General features: G+C 37.9%; 1 protein-coding gene across 2 annotated transcripts; it reads right to left on the bottom strand.

The window, feature by feature from the left end:
- Positions 1–158: 158 nt before the first annotated feature.
- Positions 159–25,755, bottom strand: LOC136257406 (akirin-2-like). 2 transcript variants are annotated; one of them, XM_066050596.1, is made up of 5 exons: positions 25,356–25,755; positions 25,102–25,215; positions 21,392–21,517; positions 12,560–12,631; positions 6,298–6,504 (listed from the first exon to the last, which is right to left on the bottom strand). In XM_066050596.1, the coding sequence occupies exons 1-5, from the start codon at positions 25,582–25,584 to the stop codon at positions 6,494–6,496; spliced, it is 552 nt and encodes a 183-aa protein (XP_065906668.1). In that variant the 5' UTR covers positions 25,585–25,755; the 3' UTR covers positions 6,298–6,493. The 2 variants fall into 2 exon arrangements, with proteins under 2 accessions (XP_065906667.1, XP_065906668.1); XM_066050595.1 differs by lacking the exons at positions 21,392–21,517; positions 25,102–25,215; positions 25,356–25,755 and adding exons at positions 159–959; positions 2,366–3,217 and having other exon boundaries at positions 6,100–6,504.

Here is a 25,755-nt window from a genome sequence, read left to right as displayed (position 1 = left end):
CACATAGCCTTGACACTAAGTGCTCTAATTAAACAGTTACTGTAACATTGTAGTAACCTTAACTGGTTTTTTCCTACATGAACAGTATAATAGCAACAGCAATGTCAATATACACATTATCTTTTGCATATACAGTTCTAACCCTCTGTGCTCAGACATTAATTTGTAAACCATTATAGATACATAATTGAAACTAAAATAATTATACAAGTAATTAAAGCTCCACATTTTGCAATAATATCATTTACCGAATAACTATAGTATACAGAAATACAATTTCAGCTACATGAAAGGGTTAAAACTTAAAATATCGATTATGACATATCATTGTGTATGTAACCTATTGTGAGGCTGCAGTGTTACTAGTAATAGCCCAGTTAATGTAAGGACTACTGTGAGACTTCCCAGTTTTCATTTTCCTTGGAACATTAGTATAGTCACTATTTGTATGTTGGGCTGTTGTGTGATTTGGTGATGACTTCTGTGATTGATGGATGGAACCGAAAGATTTGGACCTAGAGTGCCCAGGTGCATCAGTGACCAGTGGGACATCTAAGGAATGAGAATTTTTCTTAACTAACTTTGAAATACGTTTTAAAGAGTTGAGAGCAGATTTTCCAAAAGAAGAAGTTCTTTTCATTGGCTCAGGTTCATCATCACTATCACTGTATTCATCAAAGGAATCATCCAAAGGATCGTCATTCTGAACATATATAGAAGGCCGAGTTCTGATAGCAGCATCTGGAGGAAAATCATAAATTTCTGACTCGTAATAGTCTGGTGGAAAGTCGTAATCGTCATATTCGGTAGTTTGCTGTGCACTATGCCCATTTGACAAGGATTTCTGGGACACTACACTACTCTTGCTGACACTTGAAGACAACAACTCAAAGGCTTTCTGACTGCCTGCCATTCTGATGTGTGGAATGACATTGATGTCAATGTCGTCAGTAGATCTTCTAAAAAATAAAAACTGACAGTAATTTAGGTGAAACCAAACTAGTACACATACTTTTGTGATTAGGCAATATATTATATTTGATTCATTGGGCCACGAACCATGGCAACTGACCAGCTGCTACATATCATACTTCATACACTACCATACAACATAACACTATGATGCTGATTTACATCATGATAATTGTGGAGTTATGCTAAATCTACAACACATTTCAATTACTAGATACACAACTAACAATGCCTTGTTCTAGGTATGACCATTAACTTCATGATCAAACACTTGACATGTACATATGTCCTACTACAAAATTTGCACATACAATCTTCTGAAGTGGGTAAATGCAAGTCTAGCTGTTAGTTGACAAGGCCACATAAAAGTCAACAGTACTGTGACTGTTCTACTATAGTATCTTGGTCTCTGTAGTACTTAATGCTCTCTTTTCCTCAGGCAGCTATCTCAATAGGTAGCTATACCACTGGTTTCTTTTAATGTTATGGCTCACAAGACTATAGCCATTAGCAATGTAAAGTGTAGGCACTGAATAAGTTGTATATAGGATGAACATAGTCCACAAAACACATTTAAGGACCCAGGATACAGCGAGTATTTACGAGTATCTGCTTAAAAATAATGTACTCAACAATCAGACTCTACAGTAATCACATGGCATCAGACAACAATATCGATGGCTAAATAAATACGTATATTAAGGGTCATAAAAAAATTAAGTACAGTATCCTTCATATTATGCATAATGTTGTAATAGTTCAGAGACAGTTTAGTCTTCCTTGACCAAACACTGTCACATGATTCATGCGCCGTCGTTCCAATACACTGTGAAATATAAAGGTATTGTTCCAACACTTTCAACGATTAAGGCTTCCTTATTCTAAGAAACACATAGAAGTTATAAACACACTCCAATCCCTTTTGTCATAATACACTACACCTGTGTTTACTATAGCATTATATCTGCCATCCCGCTCCTATTGTATCTCATTGATATATTCAGTGACTTGAATCAAATGAATTAGCCATGCTAGTAAGAAATGTTAGTGTAAACAATGGACCTTAGCTTGCAGCAAGCAATGCTCTAACAACAGTGTCTGTAGCCAAATACGCAGTTCACATATGTAGGAGAACATTTGTCACAAAATAGCTGCCATTAATGATTTAATAAGAACAGGACATGACTATCAACATTTCCTTCCTAATGTTCTAGTTAGGTAAATAACTGTCATGGAAATAACTATTAATACATACATCCTTAATATGTAGCATCAGTTACAATACTTCAGAGTTGTTCTAAATTGTATGCACATGAACAGACACTTATGTTCCCACTACATGTACACACCCGTGTGCGTGCACACACACGTACATACATACATACACGCTTACTCTTTAGGTAGTGCTATTCTCTTCTCAACAGCAACCTCAGCATGTGTTTGAATGTTCACAGATATTTTCTTCTTCAATTCACGGCTGAATGCCTTGACTGCCAGGAACTTAAATGCAGTGTTGACATTAGTGTTGTATTTGGAGCTGCACTGTATAACAGTGACACCCAATTCGTTGGCGCAAGATTCTAGCGTGTCCAGGTTTTCCTTACAGTGAGCGTCAAATTTGTTGGCCACAATCACACAATGGCGTTTGTTCTTTTTAATGGACTTGATCAGGTTGTTTAACAACTGTAATTGTTCCATGAAAACAGGGCATGACTGGGAGACATCAACAACATACAAGTATGTCACAGGAACAGTTGAGGTGTAGGAAAATTTTGTAGCCTCATATTCTTCTGGAGAGAGAATAAGATCCCGGCATTTGAATGAAAACTTGTTCAGAAATTTGTCCAGCGGCGTAAAGACACGTTTGTCATATGGTTTGCCAGAGAAAGGTGCGTTGGTCGCATCCTCATATAACAAAGTGTGTTCAAACACTTCAAAGTTGACGGTAGCATTGAAAGGTGGTTTCTTTGTCTTCTCCTTGCTATCACCGCTATACGTTTCCTCCTTCTGTCCCCAGTATATAGCATGCTGTCTGTTGATAACACAGCCATCGAACTCTGTTTGCAACAAAGTGGAGTAGACTTCCTCTTCATATTCTCCATGGACAAACTGACGACAGAGACAAGACTTTCCACAACCACTGTAATCCTTACTGCCACACTTGCCACTGATTCCCACAACGTAAACAGCCAAAGTTAATGAAGTACTGTTAGGAGTACGTGTAGCCATCATTATCTTATAGCACCTACAATATAACATACACATATTATATACAAGCTGCAGTCTTGCACATATGTAAAATAATGGTGACACTGACAGACTACATAATAACTTTTGATAGTGCTTCACGGCATGAAATTTACAACAAATTTGCTGGCGTGAGTATGTATATTCTATTTACAACTTTGAGATCTGCAAATGGCTTGGTTTTTAATAGAACGTAGTATATGCAGCACAGAGCTACAATCACCATGACTACAACATGTTATATGTAAGATAATTACTATGCTACATAAACCACTTAGTAACCATGGACAATCCTGATCAAGTTATAGCCTACCTGTCTACCTCATGATGGGCTGTTGTAAAATAATATTAACCACAAATTATTAACTATTATAGCACACTTCCTTATTAGGAGGTACACTGCAGCAGTGTTTGTATACCAAGATTGATCATACAATACTAGCCACCAGTTGTTATAACAAGTCAGTACTTGAACATATACACATTACACATGCTAAAAAAATTAATAATTTTATAATTATCACTTTCACCACTACAAACAGATTTATCCAGTACAATGCTTTGGGTCTAATGTGCTACCACTTCTATCTGTTTCAGGGATAACCGGATCGTTTGCACACTATTGCAAGTCTGTTATGTAATAGCGTAAAGTTTTTCTTACCAGAAAACTCAGCCATTCTTCAGAAGTGTGGTGCTTGTGTTTATATATATATGATGATATATATATATATAAGCATGTTTGACACCGGATTTGGGATAATTAGTACTTCAATACACAGTGAAACTTGTACAGCACAATTTGGCGTGGGACGGTATGGTCCCCCAGGAAATTTAGCGGTGAATATGTTTAGTGCATTCTGAGTTGCATGTATGCACTGTACTGCTACAGAGGTTCTTGTGTGTCAACAAATTTAAAGCGGAATTCATGTGTGTTAAATATAGTTTGAAGTAAGCAATTCAACTGTGCACATGACTTCGCTTGCTTTTTGTTGCCGTGCAAGAACTATTAGAACCAGCGTACTTTATAAATGTATTGTTTAAATAATCCACATGGTCTAATAATCACATAGTTTTGTCCATAGAAGGAATACGCAGTTGATAGCTAACAGGCAGTTGAGTTCTAACTTCAAAGCCATTGAGCCTCCTCTCTACTGCAAATCGAAAGTTTAGGAGTTCAAAATGGAAAACACAAAAGACTATAGCCTCAGTTTGGTTGATGCACATGTGTATCAGTGCAGCTACCAGGCTTCTAGGGTTGGCTAGATACAACTTTGTACTGAACAAATAACAACATTGTGTGAACTAAATACTAAGAAGTACACTGAGATCAGTTCTACTGCAGCAGTAAAGTTGTGGTACGAAAACTGTATACAGAGTTTAGTCTGTGTTTAATAGTAAAATCAATCAGAAGCTCAGTAAAAGCACAACCTCGTTTAGTGGCTGCCTTGCTAATAAGACCATCTTTCTATAGCAGCCAAGGAAAATAGCTTCCAAACATAGTTATGGTGTACTTCATGGTCTCAGTATCATTTAAATCATCTTTTTCAAATGGAATCAGATTTCACAAAATATTTTAAGCATTTGTACTAAGCCAAGTGATCATGGAAAGATAGCTTCATCAGGTTGTGAATTGAACAGCTGGTCAATAATGAATGCGTCATCCATAGATAATGGAACAACATAAAAGGACAAGAAACGGCCAATGAATAAGCTAGTTCTCATTTCGTAGTTTGTGTACTGAACAACAGAAACTTGTACAGCAAACAACCTCAAGAGTTTCTACAACTTTTCAATTGCTTTACTGCACGCATCAAGGCTGTAGTACATAGTTTAAAAGTGGCCAAGCCATCCATTGCTGTACATTCAAATGAAGCATACACAACAATACATTAGATGTATCTACAAAGTAGTCGGGTATGGCCTTGATATTACCATGTTGTACCATTTACATGTTAACCACAACTTTCCCCATGTATGTAACATCTCTACAAACTATACATTATTTTCTACTTCATTATATTCTGGCATTCATTCACTCTTGAAATAGAATTATATTAATGACATTATGGCTTTAATTACAGCTATACAATTCAAATATGGCTTTCCAATGGGTTAGTGCATTAAATAGTACATTAAGTTAGCAAGGTATTGACACTGTTACTATTAAATTGTGCAATCTAGCTATATGTTTACCCGACAGATTACAATTTTATTATGACCTATGAAGCTTTCAGTATGTGCATAATAGTTGATGTACACTTCAGTATGTTTGAACAACAGTACATGTATATGGAGAATATCCCTAGTATAGAAAATTTGAAATAAATCATAAACCACATTTTGTCTAATGAAGTACTATAATGAAGTCCCAGCTAGTGACATTTTCTTGTAGCACAGCACCTGTCTTCTGCTTGTCATACAAACTAGAACCTGAATACTACACAGCTGCATACATAGCACACCCCAAGAAACATGTACAATGGCATCTACACTCTCTCACATAGTGTACATACCTCCCACATGTTCACTGCACCATATTGTGTAGGCTGCCTCACCATATAAGTGTGGTATTTGTAACTACACGCATACATTTCATAGCATGATGTAACTGTAATTGGTTCCATTATGCAGTAACACACTGATAAACAACTCCTTTATACCTAGAAAACTTCCACCATTGGCGACAAGTACACGTATTAGCTCCAAAGAAACATCGAGTATTCAAAACCAACAAATAACCTAGTTCAAGATAGGCCCTTGTAACGAGCACAAAGCACTGTAAAACTCAAGTGTATAGAGAAACGCGTTCAAATACAGCATACAATCGCAGCTATGATACAACGAACGACTGCACGTGTACAGTAAATATCCGAAGCTTACGTGTTTATATGCTTGAGGTACTGATGTCTACCCTGATCGTCTGAAGAAGATAGATCCCAACGTACACCAGACTTGAAAGACACTTCACGTTTGCACTGAAGAGTAGCCTGCCTCGCGGAATTCTTAAAAGCTCTGCAAAATTGGCATGCCTCCGTGACGTCATTACGTAAAGTACACTTCCGGGACACGCACTTCCGATTTTCATTGAGAATAATGTAATAATCAACACACACACACGCACACACACGTGAGGGGTACATACAAGATAAAATCATTGAAACAATCAAGTGAATAAAATGATATCAGTCTGTGGATGCCACAATTACTATTATTATTAATGATGATTGTTTGATTGCTAACTGGACTATGTGATGATGTTGTGATGGCCTCCGGGTCATGACACATCTGTAGAAAGAGAAGAAAAAAAGATGGACATCAAAGTACATCTTGACAATATACATAAAACAGAATACCCTAGCCTTGTAATAAAATACAATGATTTCATTTCTCTTTTCATTAGCGTACACATATACACACATTAAGACAACTATTGTATAGAGATTTCACACCATTCCTAGTACATGTAGCAGAGCCTGTTTTACGAGACACTCTGTAGGTAAAGGACTAGCACACTAGGTGCAGCTGTAATGCAGCAGCCCAGTCACCTGTCGTTTTCATTATCTCATAATTTCAAAAAGTGACACACCCCAGATTGATAATAAACATTATTCTAAAGGCTGAAATGTATGTTCATTCCATAAATGTCTTAGACCCCATACAGCAGTTCCCAGTCTAGTGGTGACTGACAGCAACACACTGAACAAGCTTACACACAAAAGCTGGCAGCCTGGCTCCAACAAGAAAGCACAGGTGCAGTCAGGGGTTAGCCTATTAGCTAGTGGAGTGTGCTGACCAGACACCATACACAGCTGGTTGTGTGAGCAAACAATGAATTGGTGTACTACTGAACTGTGTAATTGTTGTATACAGCTGAAGTTATTTGTAGTGTGTGCACTGGCAACACAACAACAACACTTTTATGGACTTAAGGTGAGGGCAGGAGAACCTCAAGTAATCTCATATAGGTAAGCCCATTGTTATATTATGGGGTGCACTACAATACTATGCACAAATGTACAACTACATCCTCCGAAGCTTCTTATGAAATGTTACCAAAGTTTTGAAGCTTTGTTGCAAATGTCATGTCAACAATTAACGAACACAACTGATGGTTCTCAGGGTGTACACTGTAGCACAAACTCCTACACTTTGTTATAGCTCTAGTATAACCATTGTTTAAACTACAATTTCATCAAAAAATATGTAAATGGAAGCTTCCACAAGGAGTGACAATACTCGTGCAACTAGTTTAACATGTTGGTATCCATGGTAACAAAGTTTTGGTGGGGTAAAACAGCATCCGAATGTTATGAAACCAAACGAAGCTTCGAACTATTTGTCTTAACCCTACTATGTGCGTATGCATGCATGCACACAATACCATAGTCACAACAAACACTAGATATTCAGTGAACTCAGTGAATTAACAACTACAGGTCTTCTATATGCACACACAAGGGCACATACAATGAGGCATAAATTGTACCATGTAGTTAACAGTATTTTCCTAGTAGTCAAAACTTAAGTCATAAGACTCAATGGCTGTCTCCCAAAATATTATAACCAAACATTAAAACACACACTTGTATGTTAGAGTGCATACCCACTAGTCACTAATATCCACACAATCCTCCAGTAACGCAGGAATAGAAAAAGGCTAAAATGAGCAGGACAACCAGGTTTTGCTCTGTATCACAATTTTGGAATCAGTTACTACAACAACTATGAATTGGATTCATGTAAGAGGAGGGACACTTCAAATAAATTTCATAATCTAACAATTACTACTCACATCCACCACATCATGCTATCCTGACAAGCACTTATTGTATGGTGTATGTATCAGTACGAGTAGTTTCTGGTTGACTTTAAATGTCACCCTACAGTGTGGGGACATTTTTAACATTATAGTCTAACAATCTAAACAGTTTTGTTCTCCTTAAAACAGTACTTGTGATATGAAGTGATGAATGGTCTCCACTAAACATCTTCTGTGTTTTCTCCTTATTGCATATTCATGAGGTAGTCACATGATTTTCTGTAACCAGTTGAATCGTCATCACGTGTTGAGTCTAATGGTATTTAGTTTAATGGCTAGAATGAAGCACCATTGAAATATGGCCAATCTAAGTAGTTGGCGGGTGATAACGAAATAGCTAGGTGGCCTTGCAGTAAGAAAGAATTTCTTCAAACAAAGCAGTACTAGGTAGGAATTTCATGTGGTGTTAACAATTTCTTTCTATTGTGCATAGATACAAAGTATTAAACAAGCCCATGTGGTTGTGTCCAATATATTGGACTTCAGCTATCAAAGGCGGGTCAAAGGCTCAAATATTTCAAGTAACACCGAATGGGCTTCAATTAGGGTATACAGAACACATCAATGTACACCGTACATGTAACTTATCTGGCGGTCTTCTACAGTTACCATGCCATTCAGGCCACATTTAATAAGGGAAGCCATACTACATGATAGCCATAAGCAGTTACAGTTTTAGCGGGAAATCTTAAATTTCCTTATATCTCATCGATACACAATGTGACACTTTGAAGTTTGCCTCTTATCACTTATTAAGTCATATCAAGTCAAAAGGCTGCCCACAGCCTTCTCAATTAGAATCTGTGGCATAAAACAGCCACCATGAATAACAGTATTAGGTGATATCAAACTAGCCTATCAGCCCACAGACACATCAGTGGCTCCAGCACATGTACTGTACAATCAATTTCATAATCTATGCAACTCAGGAAGTCACAAAAGTAGGTGGATATAATTTTATTTCTTCAACTCAAGACATGCAGTGTCACTATTAAAGTGCACTCCAAATTAAGAACCTGCTCCAAAAACATTCAGCTTTCAGTACACACAAACCACATTTTCTCTGGATAAGAAGATTCAACAGTTCTTACCAATCAGGACAAAGCATTGATGACTGGTCCAAGTTGACCATTTTAAAAACATTATTATACCAATGGTTCTGTGAATACAGGAATAGAGTCAGTATGTTAGTTTCAGTGCACTATTCATGTTTACACTACACAATCACCAAATTTGGTGATACAAAGGATTAGCTACACCTACCATCCCATTTTGTTGCATGCAATATTGTCCCACCCACTTCAATTAGCAAGCATATAAAAACAAACATGACAACAGCAATGGGCTTGGTAAAAACAAAGCTCCATGTTTGTGGTGTTGTGTTTTCAACAGTAAGGCTCCCAGTCCATTACGATCTCTATACTAAGAAGTAGAAGGAGTTTAAACAAGGAGGACATTCTGGAACCATTTTCAGCTGATCCACAATCAGATACACCGAGAGCCTCCGATCCCATTATACTACAAGGGTTGTGTCACTCCAACAGTCAGTGTGCTACTGTAACATCAATTACTCAAAATCATAAGCTTAAGTTAAGCACAGTAGTAGTAGTCAACAGTCGCCCAGGTCAAATTTGTACAAGTGAACAACACAAACAAATATAGGGAAAATATTACACGGAATTGGTCAATAGCCAATGCAAACTTTCTGTGGAAAGTTGATCTGTGTAGCAACTTTAGATGTCAGTCTCAATTGTAATACAGTGACTAGGGGTGTTGTCCTCTTGCACTAGTGGGAGGAGGGCTGGCAATACACCATCACTGTATGATGCAAATATCATTTCATATGTGCAGGTACATTCGCAGAATTCGCGGAATGTAATCCAACCCTTTAATCAGTGGGAGACACACACAACACAGGATCTAGCCAATCTCCATTTCACATGGCTCAATATACTCTGTTAATTGCATTCCTACAGTCTGTAATGCAAGTACAAACAGCAACATCTAAAGGTCAAAACTAGACAACCAGGATTTCAAGTTAACTGTTTATTTTGACCATGCAAAGTAATCCAGACATTTCCAAAAAAACAATGTTTTCAAAAACAACATCACACATTTATTCATGGGCACCCCACTATGACCATAACAAGTAATGGCTCATTCCCTTCCAAGAAGTCTTGCTCATGTTAGATACATGAAGGTGTTTTCAAGTCATTGTAAATAATACCCTTGTCACAGTGGTCATTGAGGAATACACATCAGCGCAGTGTTTGGTGTATTTATAAGCTCACTGGAGCTGCCCGTTTGAAGTACAGATGTGGACCTACGTATGTGTTGACCAGCACACACAGAGCAGATACTGTGGGTAACTGACCAACATCATTAATTTTGTTCAGGAGCTAAATCAATATCACTGTCTCTATTGGAAGCCTACTAGGAAAACTTTTCAGCAAAAAAAATAAAAAACCTAAATTGAAATGTACCAACCTGATTGGAAGCATTGTACATGTAAGATAATGGAATGCAAATAATGCAAGCACTTGATGGTGACTAATATGAGTAGCCTACTAACTGTTTACTTAACTGTACTATGAAGGGTTTGTTTGTCAGTTGTATGACACCACAATAAGCATAAGGTTTTAACTGGCTCTTTTTCCACAGCAGAACGTTAGTACACATGCATATACATGTACACAACAAAAAACAGCCATCCAATACAGGCAATAGTAACACCCAGGCCATTGCATTACATCCCAGTAGACATAACCAAGTGGGTGTGAGGGGGCTTAAGACACTGCAGAGTCTAGTTATCATCAGAGACCTGTATTGTAGCTACTCACTCCCAACAGTGATCACACCAACACAAGCACAGAGGCACCATCTAATCCTATTGTATTTCACGGCTGAACAGCACAGTAGTGCTACACCTCGCTACCTGCCAAATGGAGTGTTACAAGTAATATCTTGTGATGTAACTGTGTGGAACTGTGTATGAGGAAACTTCATGTAGGGGAATAGACATTGCTGTTTGTCACAAGCAATTTCCTTAACTTCAGAGAGTCCTTCTACAAAAGCCTGCAGCGTAGCTTTTGATTTTGCAAATGACTGCACATTTATACATCCCTTGTGCCTGCATTACAACAACTACTACTACTACAAAGTCTTGCATCTGCAAAAAAGAACTGTATTTAAATGGACACTTTGAATTTAGGAGCTTCTGTATGTTAAGAGAAAAAGGCCAGGTAGAAAGCTGATGATCTCTGATAGAGGTCACACTGAATGACTTTTACTTTAGTAGTATAAAGTACCACCATATAAGGTAAAACTAGGGAGGTTGGTCATGTGATCACCATGAGTGATTGCTTGACACCCAGTTTTGATATCCATAATGAAAGCCTTCTTCATTGCAAGCCATATATTCAGTGTAGCCAGATTAGAAAGCAGAGTGTGTGTGTGTGCGTGTGCGCGTGTGTGTGTGTGTGTGTGTGTGTGTGTGTGTGTGTGTGTGTGTGTGTGTGTGTGCCCCCCACCCCACCAAGTTCGGGTGACTGAATGGAAGGTTTGTGAGTGCTGTGGGACAGATAATATAATAATCTAATACTTCGTAAATGTTCACTGGTTGAACTTTTGAGAACATGAGACAGTTGTCGATGTTCCTGAGACAAAGAAGCTATGTACACAATACTGTATAAACAACATCATACAGAGCTCACTGCACACAGATGGCCACCTGGCATAAATACAAGTAGCAATGCTAGCCATGACAGGTAATTGTAAAGCTACAGCTCACCACTATACATATGCCACAGGTTTCATCACCAACAAATATACTGCCTGCAATCCAGTGAGGGAACAGTATGCATGTACAGTGCTTATGCAAGTATAACACTGACTGATTGACTGACTGACGGACTGACTTAGTAAGACTAGTGGGTATGCGTGTGAAAGAAAAACGCTTCGTTTTAGGTGCATATGAAACTGCACTGGACCTGTGTTCAGAATCAGGCACGCAGCACAAGCACCATACAAAGTACAACATCATATGAAGCACCATAAAAAAATAATGCTAAAATAGCCTCATTGACAATTTAATAATGGATGGGCTTCTCCAAATATGGTCACCCACAAAGAAAAACCCAGAGCCATAACAAATTATATTACTGTACCACCTTACACATCTTGCTTAAGGTCCTGTCATCCAACAGGTTTCATGCAGGTAGCATCACTGGAGCATTACCAAATAAAATGATTTAAGAGGACATTGTGTAGCAGGTCAGGACACTGTTACAAGTTCTCTGAAATGTTGAATAAGATTGGGTGAATTGGTGGGATTTGTTGTGGTTTAATCTGTATGCATGATGATTGCCTCATGACCACAAAATATATTAAATACAGGTGTACCATGAGTGCACACTACAGCTGTACATATACCCAACATGCACAGACACACAATACACACATGCATGCATATACACACTGTTGGACAGACAGACAGACATGTAGCACTAAACATGCACTCACATGAAAGAGGTGCCTCAGATAATTTCTTCTCAATCTGATCTCGACTGAATCTGACGAAGGCATCATATTGCTCTGAAAGGACACAGCATCATCACATACACAAGAACAACCAAAGACGTATGACATCAATACTAGCAAAACAGATGTGTTGTGTTTTATTATCAATAAATCATGGAAACTGGAGGTGTGCCTGTGTTAGCCATTTGTGGCTGTCTATAAGCTAAACAGTACACACTACAGTGGTACCTGATAATCAGGACACTTTAAAATGAGGACACCTGCACACTTCTATTCCCCTTAGCATGTAAACTGAAATGGAAAATGAGGACACCTTGATAATCAGGACACTGTTGGTCAGTACCAAGGTGTCAAAGATTTCACTGCATACCACACCATTCAGGTGGCACAGCAAAACCTCTTTACTATAACATAGTAGAGAGTTGTTAACTGAACATCAATTACACCAAGAGTGACTGCTCAATTAGAGTAATTGGTAATAGTGTCCCTGTACACGTATGTTCTATTAGAGCATTTGAGCTGAGTTACTGTACCACAGTCCTCATGTAAAATCCCAGGGTTTTTATTGTATTTTTGACCTGACCTTAAACAAGCACTGTAGGGCCTATTGTTTGGGATCTGGCATTTCTTTTGGATAAGTTAGAGTAATGCCCAGTATTACTATTTGAATCGCTGTACCTTTACGTTATTGTGAATAGAGGTATACCGATAGGGAAATTTTGAACCGATCCGATATAAACCGATATACTGAGTCTGAACACTGATACCAATCTGATATAACTAAGTGTAGCTTATTTATCGATCCGATATAAGTGTAGCTATTTATATTTGAGGAACCACATATGCCATGTTCAACTTTATTTTAACTACTGAAGAAACTACTGAAGACAGTCTCAAGATTATTGGCTATGCTTGGTTACCCATGGTGGTGTGGCCTCTATTGATAGTTCAGACTATAAGGCACCCACAAATATTTTAATACATGCCCCTGCCAAGATTAGTCCGGATTACTCCGCATTTTAATGGCTTGTAGACTATGTAGAGATGGCTGGTTGTTTTATGCTGTTCTCTTGGTTCATCTTATTGCTGTTTCCCCTGGCCCACCACTATGAGTGTTTGTTGTATGATTGGCAAGCTAAGTATCCATGCACTTAGATGGCTTTGCGTAACGTCCTGCTTCTAGACAAGGAAGATAACTACTGTTTCCCGCCCTTGTTAGCTAAATAATAGAGTTTATAATGTGGCTTGATCATTGGACAGTGTCCTCAAGATACTGTAGTTCAGTTGTATATCAGTGTATCGTATTAGTTTTTAGCAGCAACATCGGCTCCCACCGATATAGTAGAAATGTCTATATCGGCCACTGATACGATATGTATCGGCATATCAGTACACCTCTAATTGTGAAGTCAAGGCCTAACTAAAACAAAACGTAAACCTTGGACTATAGTCAGTTTGTGTTCATCTGAGCCTATCCTATACCACCTGAGCCTATAGTCAGTTTGTCAAATACAGTGATATCAAAGAGGTGAACATGTGTTCACTCTTAATGGTTTCGTATTGAAACAAGTATGTTTTCATGCTGTAAACATGTTTGTGTGCCCGAATTGTCTATTATACTAAATGTATGGGATATTTTTAAAACCTCATAACTCACTTGTTCTTGCCCATATCAAAGCACTCTTTTGATATACAGGTTTTACTTCTCAGTGCTACTAAATGTTTGGGAATCTAGAGCATGTAACAAGAGTTATTTAAAAAGGCTCAGATGAATGCGAACCAACTATATTCCGTAGCGTCATTATTCCTCAGATGGCTCTGAACTTAGTTTGAAGGACATGGCATCAACAAGGAAAAGAATTAAAACAACCAGTAGAGTCCATTAATAGCCTGGGCTTATATTTCAAGATCAGGTGATTACTTTACCTATGTGCTACAAGCTCCCCTTTCCCTGGCTAATAATAATCAAGACCTACATTATTGAAATGCAGCTTTTGGGAAATACTGTACAGTGTAATTTGCTTTATAATACCATACCTGTTTCACTGCCCGTACAAAAGTCTCAATAGTAGCAGTGAAATTTATCCCGTATTTCACTGACAGCAGTGAAAAAGTTGTAATTGCAATTTCATTGGCTAGAATTTATGTTAACAATGTAGCGCCAATTAGTGTCGACGCGTGTTTAGTACATAGTGACAAATTGCGTACATAGCAAAGCTAATGCACGGCATGCGCATATGCAGCGAAATGGTAAATTTCACTCGGCTTCGCCTCGTGAAATTTATCCCCATTTCCAATACAACACTCGTGATATTTATCCCAAATTTCACTGCTACCCATGCTATTACTAGTACAAATTTCCCACTATTCTTTCTGGCCAATTCTTCTCTCCACATACACATATCTACAAAATTATTCCCAACAGTGACACCCTACAATTATTTTATTTGAACAAAAAGGCATATATACACCAGCAAGTACAATACAAAGAACAATATTAGGGCTGAGCGATTGAGAAATTTTGTTACTTTCACAATTATGATAACTATCACAATGTTATAACTATAACATATACCAATAGCATCATATTATTATACACAACTGAAGTTTAAAGGGGCAGTACATCAAGCCACACAAGTGCTGAAACCACACAAGTACGACAAGCATTTTATTTGGCATAATTACTGAGCAATTGTGGTTTGGAAATGAACAACAATTCTCACTTCCATACAGCCTGCTACAATGACTTGGAATCATTTTGCTGTGAAACTATGTCTAGACAGGTTTAAGCCAAATAGAAGATTGTAAACAGTGTGAATGTTCGAAGGTAATGCAACTGCATGGAGCGCTTGGAAGTTGGAAAAGTAGCCACAAGAACAGCAGCGCCAACCCATTGTATATTAACTCAACAGGCTTGTTTACTACAAGTTCTTGTCAGTGCAACAATCATGATACCATTACAAGCTGCTTGTACCAGCTGCTAGAGCATGGATGAAGCGGCTGTTTGGCAGTTCTATTCACTACCAAACAACAATGTGAACTGCAGGGGATATACCTTACGAGTAAAACAGTGCAAATTTATACCATCGCTTTGTTAACAATTATCAGTGAACTGTCTTAGAAGTTGCAGGCTTGTTTCCAGATCAAGTTCTTCCACAGCAGTATGTACCACCATTTTGAATTAACCAATAAACATTTGCATGTGATGTTACAACGTCACGATTATTTATAACCAGGAGTGCATAAAATCCTATGGACAAGGGAGCATGTATCTCCATACACTACCAATACAATGGGCAAAGTTCAAACACAGCGTCAACAAGGATGTGCAGAATGAACCGCCACTTCATCGTATTCTGTAAAGGCAGCCAAGCTGGTTTCGACAGGAGTCGAAGGATAACTAAACAATGGTCGAGTTAAGTAGTTTCATATCGCTTGTGAATACAAAAGGGCTACCCTGTTATGCCTGTGTTACTATTCTTCCATCGTTCCATTCAACTTCGTTTCCATAGCTTCGTTAAAATGATGCAGGTAAAGTGACATACTCGAGCATGTGTCTCTGTATATTGTCATTTTACAAAGTTACTTTTTATAGCACACAGCAGCCAAGTTTGAATTTTGCTGTTTATGGAGTTACATACTGCCTTGTCCATAGGGTTTGATGCGCTCCTGTTATATTACACATCTCAACATCACACTTAATCCCAGAATCGATATAATCTCCCAGTCCTAATCAATATACTCTATTAGAGCAGTCACATTTTTACGCATGGGTGACCACTTTATTAGAGTATCTCCAGACATTTTATTTCATTGTAGAGGTCACCTGCCCAGCACCATGCCACAAAGAGGATTTCCCTAATCCTGAAAATCATCTATCCAATTAGTCCAAAATTACTCTTTATGCTCTGAAGTTACATCCACCACATCCATTTATTTTATCAAGTTGTTTTTTCCCTTTGGTCCCGAACACCACTATAGTGGCTTTGGTCCTTAAAAACTATATATTTTTATGCAAAATATGCATTTTGACATACAAAACTTGGGCTCCTGATAATCTGTGTAGGGACCACGTATTCCTCCGTGGTTTATATTAAACTACTCATGAAGGATATATCTACAATATCATAACTTTTACTAACCTTCTTTATTTTGTCTCTGATCCTTTGTGACAGGTAGTATCATTGTAATCATTGTCTTAAAAAGGCTGAAAATTCTTTCAAATGCAAATTCGCCTTATATCACGCTTGATCATGCCATGTGGATCCATACTTCATTTCTAAATTAATATACTAGTTTTGTTTTAGCTATCATATACACGTGCGACTGACTGTTCCATCAAAATGGTTGGGGTATTAGGGTGATTGTTTATTAGAGTATTTTGTAGAGGTGTACCAATATACTGATACATATCGTATCGGTGGCCGATATAGACATTTCTACTATATCGGTGGGAGCTGATATTGCTGCTAAAAACCGATACGATACACCGATATACAACTGAACTATCTTGAGGACACTGTCCAATGATCAAGCCATATTATAAACTCTATTATTTAGCTAACAAGGGCGGGAAACAGTAGTTATCTTCCTTGTCTAAAAGCAGTCGCTACGCGAAGCCATCTAAGTGCATGGATACTTACTGTTTTGTTGTCACATAGTTTACCAATCATACAACAAACACTCATAATGGTGGGCCTGGGGAAACAGCAATAAGATGAACCAAGAGAACAGCATAAAACAACCAGCCATCTCTACAAGCCATTAAAATGCAGAGTAATCCGGACTAATCTTGGCAGGGGCATATATTAAAATATTTGTGGGTGCCTTATAGTCTGAGCTATCAATAGAGGCCACACCACCATGGGTAACCAAGCATAGCCAATAATCTTCAGTAGTTAAAATAAAGATGGCATATGTGGTTCCTCAAATATAAATAGCTACACTTAGTTATATTGGTATATCGGATCGGTATATCGGATCGGTATATCGGATCGGTATATCGGATCGGTATATCGGATCGGTATATCGGATCGGTATATCGGATCGGTATATCGGATCGGTATATCGGATCGGTATATCGGATCGGTATCAGTGTTCAGACTCGGTATATCGGTTTATATCGGATCGGTTCAAAATTTCCCTATAGGTACACCTCTAGTATTTTGAACTCGCTGCTGTTCTCATGAAAGCTGTGACAGTATGGTTGCCATGCTTCTTTTTTGCAGCAACACCAATCTGTTCTGACATGAAATGGTAATCATGTTAGCCTCTAGTCTTGTGACTGCGGTTACGCTGGTGGGAGAACAAAATGGGGTTTTGACAATCTTAAAAAAATAAATTCTTTAAGATTGCATGGTTTTATGATACACTAATGCTCTTCCACAAAAGTACTCTATGCCTTCTAGAATGTTTTTTTTGTGATGGTGGTTTTTAGTGGCCGGGATATGAGGGGTGTCTACGATACAGTAATACTGTAGTGTAAGATATTTAATTTGGTTTCTCAGCAGAGCAGCTACGGAAAATTGCTACAGCCTCAAACAAACACTACGGCAATACTATATATCTCTCATACACTCAAACATTACAAGGTTCATTTGATTACAACAGCACTACTAGTCTAGACTGAGCTAAGCTAATATACACTGTACCGGCAGCAAAATTAAGGCCAGCTACCCAGAGCTCAAAATAACAACCTGTCATCTGTCATTTTCTGACCCAAAAGCCACAGTGACCAACCAAATTTCTGACATTATGACCTATCAAAATAAGCATTTAAAAGCCAATGTGAATGTCAATTGCTTACTATTAACCTACCTTGGTCTATCATTCTGACAGATCATGTAGGAGACACTATATTGAGCACTGAGCTACAATACAGCTGCTATGTACACTGTATACATAGACATAGGCTTTTATTGTTACTATTGAATTCAATTCATGCAGGACTGAAGGTTTTTGTTGCAGAATCACTAACAGAACTGTACATCACTACAGGTTTTCGCAATTGAATTTGTCGCCTTTGCGATTGAATTCGTCGGTTTTACAATAGAATTTGTCGTGTTTGCATTACAATTCATCATAAACAAAACGGCTCCAAGAAACCAACCGTGCATTAAGAAATGAATCATTTATGCCATGGAGAGTTACACTTGAGACACTAGAAGGTAATTGGAGCTGGTAGTATGCTAAGTTGATAGCTGTCTGACAAGTTAATTAGCTTGCTCCCAAGTGACCACACCCATCGAGAATGGCATAGTAGAGTTTGGAATGTTGCTGGAGGAAGAATTATTGCCTTATAAAGAGTTGTTTACTACTGTTGTACTTGAACAAGTTCTTGTAGCAGCTGCTGTACATCATGTTTTCGTGTTTGCTCCAGCTGCCTTTCTTGTTATGGACGAATTTAACTGCAAAAGCAACGAATTCTATTGCAAAACCAACAAATTCAGTTGCAAAACTGACGAATTCAATTGCAAATGGGACGAAGTCAATTGCAAAAACCTGTAAAAGGTTCACCAGATATACATTGCAGCTCAACATGTCATGGATTTTTTCTCCTTTCTCCACCTTTTCAAACACACTTTCTGTAACAACTTTAAACAGGCTGTAGGACCAGGTGTCCTACAGACCTTCAGCACTTGTGCTGTAAAGCCTTAATAAAAATAAAATAATAATGTTTTTAATGTATATTAAAAAAAAAAATCTCCCAAAAACCACCTTCAGTTTTCCCTGATGACAACAAGGCAGTATTGGTTAGGTAAAACCAAGAGTATATAATAGAAACCAAGAGTGTCGAACGGTGTATTAGCCTGTGATTGATGATTGCGTAAAGTAACACGGATATTTCAGTAATTGTTTGTTTACACAAAATGGTAATTTGAAATGCGTACGTGGCAACAGGTCTTTGTTCACCAGTTTTCCGTATTATTCAACCAAGTATTCAACAGATATTGTACAAAAAAAGTTTAGAAAGGACCCAAGATAACTCCAGCTCGCTAAAGCAACGGTTGCACAAACAAGCGTGGTAACACGCCTTCAGGGATTAACTTGGCAGTGCCAGAACTTTAACATTAGCCAATTCTCTTTAACGTTATCATGTTTTCTCTTGGTTTAGTGGTCGAATTGGGCTAAATACAGCAACCCTTAATGGCAATGAAAAACGAACAATTACTGAAATATCCATGTTACTTTATACAATCATTAATCACGGGGTAATACACCCATTCGATACTCTTGGTTTCTATTACATATTCTTGGTAAAACTAAGCCCAAACAAGCCTTCAGATTGACCTGAAACACTCTCAACAAGTTGCTATGGAATTTTAAAAAATTTATAATAAACAGAATTTTCTAGTGACCGACTCACTGAGTAACTGACTGATGCCTTAAGACAAGTGTAACTTGATAACAGCTCAGGCTAAGGGCTTGATTTTTTTTGCTGTTTGACATTGCTTCAACCAGACATGTACCTTTTGGCATACCACAGTATGTACAATGCATTCTTAATGGACTTACCGGTGTCCTCCTTTGTGTCCCATTTATCTTTGCTGACAGTAAAAGGTGTCAATTTGGCAGTAGCACGTGATGGCTTCCCTTCGTAACAGAAATTGTCTGTATTTTCATAGTGGCTACTTTGATTGCAGAAGTGTTTTTCGAACAGTTCTTGATTTGTAATGTTGCATAATGGGTGGAACATAATAATGGATACTCCACTTTTCAGACGATACTTGATAGCTGGGGCACGCGGCACCATTTCTTTCTTTTGATGCAGTATGCGTGGGTTCACCAATCATAATAATTTTATTTCACAAAGAAAGTTAACAAACAATAACACAATTTTTTTTGGAATTTTCAGGGACCATAGCACATCGATAAAAAGCACTGAAACAAGCTGGAGTAATGTAAAATATTAAATCACAGTAAAACAATAAGTGTTATATCCCTACTGTGCATTTCCATTATGGTACCTTGAGCACAGTAGGGATATAACACTTCTTATTGCTTTACTACTGTGCACTACTCCAGCAGTTTGTTTCAGTACTTTTATCGGTATGTTATGGTTCCTACTCTAGTTGAAAATTCCAAATTTTTTGTGTACTTGTATTATGTGATATTCAGACTCTGCATTAACAAAAGAACACCTGTCAGTGGTGCACAATATATAACAGTCCATTATTCATCACAATTCCAAGAATATTACACGTCATCATTCCAAGAATAACTAACACCAGCATGCAATAAAACTTGCATTTTTCTTATAATTCTTCCATGTCTGTAGTAATAAGCAAACCTGCAGTGATTTTTTCATGCACTCTTGCTGTATGTTGAAAAACAGGTTTCACAAAATTATTAAAACAATGCGGGGTGGAATACAGGTTCAAAGGACCATCAAGTTAGAGTATATTATATCTTAGACTCAGCCTCTAATGAATGTGTACAAACATACAACTTACAGTGGACGAACGCTTCTAAATTTTTAAAGGTAAGATGAAAATTATACCCGATCCCAGATTATATATTTTGCAAAGCTAGAAGAATACTGGCATTACTGTTTTAAAGACTCATATCCTTTCTAGAACAGCAATGCATTGACTTAATATTGATGTCATTTGTAGCGATGGGTAACTGTGGATATATGTCAGCCACAGAACTTTAGTGTACTTGCAGCACTGTCTCCATTCATAGAGAAAAATAAAGATATCGTGGGATAAGAACGTGAATGCATGCATGCATGAAAGATATCACAAGCATGTGCATTTTTGTGCCACAAATCCACACACATAACACATACAACACGCGCACACCACTACACACCTTGCATTTTATCATTTAAAACTTTGTCGTACTCCTCTCTGATATGCTCTTCCCTCTCCTTTATCATGTGCTGACAAGTAGCCACTACTTGTTTAAGAGTAAACACTGGCTGGTCAGAGTACAAAGCTGAGGAGACAATGACACTATATAATGTTAACATTACAACAACAGCACCATTGTATCGTACCATATCAGAAACTAAATACAGTAAACAGAAATCAGCCGGGCATACACATCAAAGCATATACCTTTGTATGTTATCAATGTTCCCTCCCCACTATAAGTCATCGTAATTCAGTAAAAAGGACCACAGTAAGTTAGTAGAGTTCTACAAGCCCTTTATATCAAGACTCACAGTATATAAATCATGAGTAGTACAGCTAAGAAAGTATTTTTAAACACACACACCACATTCACCGTACAGTTGTCACAGAGCCATATATACACAATACCATAACAGGCTTTCGAATGCATAAAAATCATTTCAAAGTCATTAATTATATTGATAATTACTATGAGGTTAACAAAATCATAATTATGGTCAGTGTAAACATGTCATTCCAGCAACACACTATCTACAATGATTCCAATTTAATGCAAGTTATCAACATGTCATGATCACAAACTATAGCTCTCATTATTCAATCCAGGGGCTCTTGGATCGAAAAGTATTCTAATGCGTATGGATTTCCAAGTCATGACTATTCATCTGACAGACATTTCCAACGTGTGGGCAACATAATCCAAGTTTCTTGATAAAAAGTAAGTGTTTGGTATTGATACCATGCAGGCCATGTTAGGTGGAACAGTCACACATACAAATACAGTGAAACCTCATACCCAATAACAAGGTGGCTTTATTTGAGGCTATGAAGTACATATCATAGCAGTATTTGGGATGTACACGCTGTACCAGATGTGGCCACTATATATAACAAGGCAATCTTATTAAAGAAGTGGAATGCGACCACAGCAACCAGGTACCGAACATAGCTAAGGTGTACTTTAGGATACTGATCTCATTGATAAGACCACCTCATTATGGAGGCCGTGCTATTCAGTTTCTATGGGTGTCCTATTTCATTGTAGTTGCTAAACATTGATGTAGTGCTAAACTTCATAGGAAAGTGCAAATACACAAAGCTACTCTTGAACTGGAACCATGAACCACACAATTGAAGAAGACGGACCACAGAGAGATGACCACGCTCCCCTTGACCACAACCGGAGGGATGTAAAGGGAGGCAACAGTAATCTGCAGTCACTCATTTCCCTTCCTGTATCTTTCTAGTTACAGTCATCGTTAACAAGAATCATCAGCATCTTAGTAAAGTATATTAAACATGATCAGTATTTTCAGCCACCTTTATAGAAGGACCACCTTTCTATAAAGGTCATCTTTGAATGAACCTGTTTAGATCTGATGCAGCAAATGTTCAATAAATTGACACGTACATAGGTGGCTGGCTTACCCTCTGTATAAGTGCACCAGTTGTGACAATAAAATTAATCACCTTAGCACCAATAGTTAGTTTGTCTAGCCTGAAAATCACTATGCAGCCATGATAGAGTCATGGTGACATCATATTGGGTAAGAACAAGTAACAGTGGTTAGCACAATACAGAACATGTCAACAACTGTTGAATGAGGTGTAAATGCCTTTCACTGTCCTAATGCTGACATTATATTTGTTTGTAAGTGCAAATGAAAACTGGTCTTACATACACACAGGTGTACATAAATCTACGCACAGACACACTACAAATAACCTTAACGCCAACCTAATGAAAAAACACACATTTTTAAAGAATAGCATACATGTTCAACATGTAATGCAGGCTCTAGCTACATGAGGTAGTATGTTGGTAATAAAAGCAGTAAAATAGTCCCGCCAGTGTCAAAAGTTTTTTTCTTTCAAAAGAAGAATGCAGCTGGCTTCTGTAGAGTAAGTATATGATTGTAGGCCTCCTTGTAATAACAACAGACCATCTCTCCCACATGTACACACATATACTTGATCAGTGTAAATGATTACTCTCTCACTACTGAAGGGTATTCTTCGGCAGTGAGAAGCCTAATTCTGCATGATTTGAACGGGATCCATAATCATTGTGACATGGGCAATAACCACAATGTAGCCATGCTGAATAACAGAGGTTTGCAGGAGGAATTCCCGAGTCATGTGCGCACATAAGATTTTTTGTGTGTGCATAATGAGTGGAGCATTCTACAGTGAAACCACTAAATAAGAAGTTTTAGTGCAGAGCAGGCCTGGTGCAGAGATATGTTTAACAGGTACAATATACTGTTGCGAAGAGGCCTTCCGTAGCAAAACTAATATTGAGAAAATCTAGTTGCGAGTTTTCTAATGTATTGTGGGTATCAGAATTTAATCCACTTACAACTTCTCGCAACTGATTGGTGAACACCCCCTTGCAAAACCTCTATAGTATTAAAAATATCAATTATCTCTACTTTCAAAGGGATACAATCACTAAAATGCAGTGATAATTCTAGAACAACTTCCTATTCAAAGGGGCTTTTCAATATTGAAAAGGGGAATAGTGTGCTTGGCGTTCTACACTGTTGCAAATACATTAATCTAGTGGTATTATGACAGCACTAAAATAAAAGCTAGTGAAATAATGATACAGGGACTTTCACACCAGGCAGCAAAGACATTTTCAGGAGTGGCACTGCAACTTTTAGAGGTGGAGCCAAAATACTATCATTTCCCATCCCTAGAAAACAAAACTGCAAAATATACACAGATGAATAGAACCTTCTAGTTAAGGTGCTAAGAAGCAAACAAAAGAAGCCAACAACCCCACAGAGCAGATTGTATGTGGGTAGCTGCGGAATGCATTTCATAACATGTCAATACTAGCCAGTATTTATTGATCCAACTTAGGAAAAAACTTGCTGGCCATGTCAGCATGCAATAACAAGTAATGGCCACAGAACAAACACATAAAGCCATCAAACCACGTTGGCAAGCAATGTGTTGCTGAGTTATCTTGTCTAGACTGATCACCAATGGGCCAAAGTTTTCTAGACCAACTTTTAAACATGTTCACATTCACAGAAGTGCAGCTCTTTTTACCAAAAAGGCTTGGCCATAGGTCACCAAAGAGACTGACTCTTAAAGCGACCACTTATTTGCACAGAAAACCTGTAAATCACTAGTCCATTTAGAGTGGTCATGTCACCTATGTGTCTATGATGAAAACTCAGCTATAGTTTCTGGGGTGAGACAAATCACAGCAACACACTCATAACTCATATAAGAATCAGACACAAATGCATTGTAGCTGTCAAATGAGGACATGTTGCTAACGACATGTTGTTGCCATTTCACACAACAAATTTAAATGCACGCTGTTGTCTAAAATTGCGACCATGTAAAATTAACTCTAATAAAACAGCACTATATCCTATAACGCTTAATGTAATTACAGAACCTTAACAAGCATACCAATGGCTACTGTGGTATTCTAAAATGGTAACGGTTTTGCATTTACAAAGTTTCAGATGACATCACCACGGTTTAAACCAGTGAAACAAAAACATTACTGCTAATCCAACTATCAATCTAGCCATCTTGGCTAGCTGAAATCAAATCTCGTTGTATCTAACAAATTCAAGGCCACATTTTGTTACACACTGTATGATTAATATCAAACACACAGATTTACAACACAAAACGTACAATTCTGTGGTTTTTCATCGGTCACTGAGGCTCCCATAGATTGGCTGTCATCTTGAAATATTCTACGCTTTTGTAACCTTCTCAGTTGTGCCTCAACATCAGCAGCTAATTTGTCTAACGTAATAAAAACCACATGAAAAGAAATCACACAAATTAATTACGAAGATCTCAATTGACATCAAAAAACTTGTCAATAATTTCAAAACCAAAACCCAGGTAGTAACAAACTAAAGGCATTCTTCCACACCACTAACCTGTATCTAAAGGAGTAGTTGCTGACCGGAAAGGGCTTTGTGTAACGAAACGCGTTGGCTTGGAATAAGGCACTGCATCTTCTTCAACGTCTAGCATACGTTTCGCTCTTTTTGTTCTAGTCGGAGTTGTTTGAAACAACGGGGGACCACATCTTCTTCGTTTAGACAAAGGCTCATGGTCATATGGCGAAACGTCCAGTGGTCGCTTTAGCGTTACACAAGCTGCCATGGCGGTAAGTGATCCTTGTTGGTAAAGGAAAGATGTCCTGTTTTGTCCAGTTAGTTTTTCCCTGGTCTTCTTTTCTAGTTCAACGAATTCGAATTTGCCTATCTGGTCACTAGGAGTAATTTTAAAATCACAACTGACGCTCGCTCACGTGATGCACGTGTTTTGGCTCAA

This window comes from Dysidea avara, chromosome 6, assembly GCF_963678975.1.
Source record: "Dysidea avara chromosome 6, odDysAvar1.4, whole genome shotgun sequence".
In the NCBI taxonomy this organism is placed as follows: domain Eukaryota; kingdom Metazoa; phylum Porifera; class Demospongiae; order Dictyoceratida; family Dysideidae; genus Dysidea; species Dysidea avara.
This window is presented reverse-complemented; position numbering and strand designations above follow the sequence as displayed.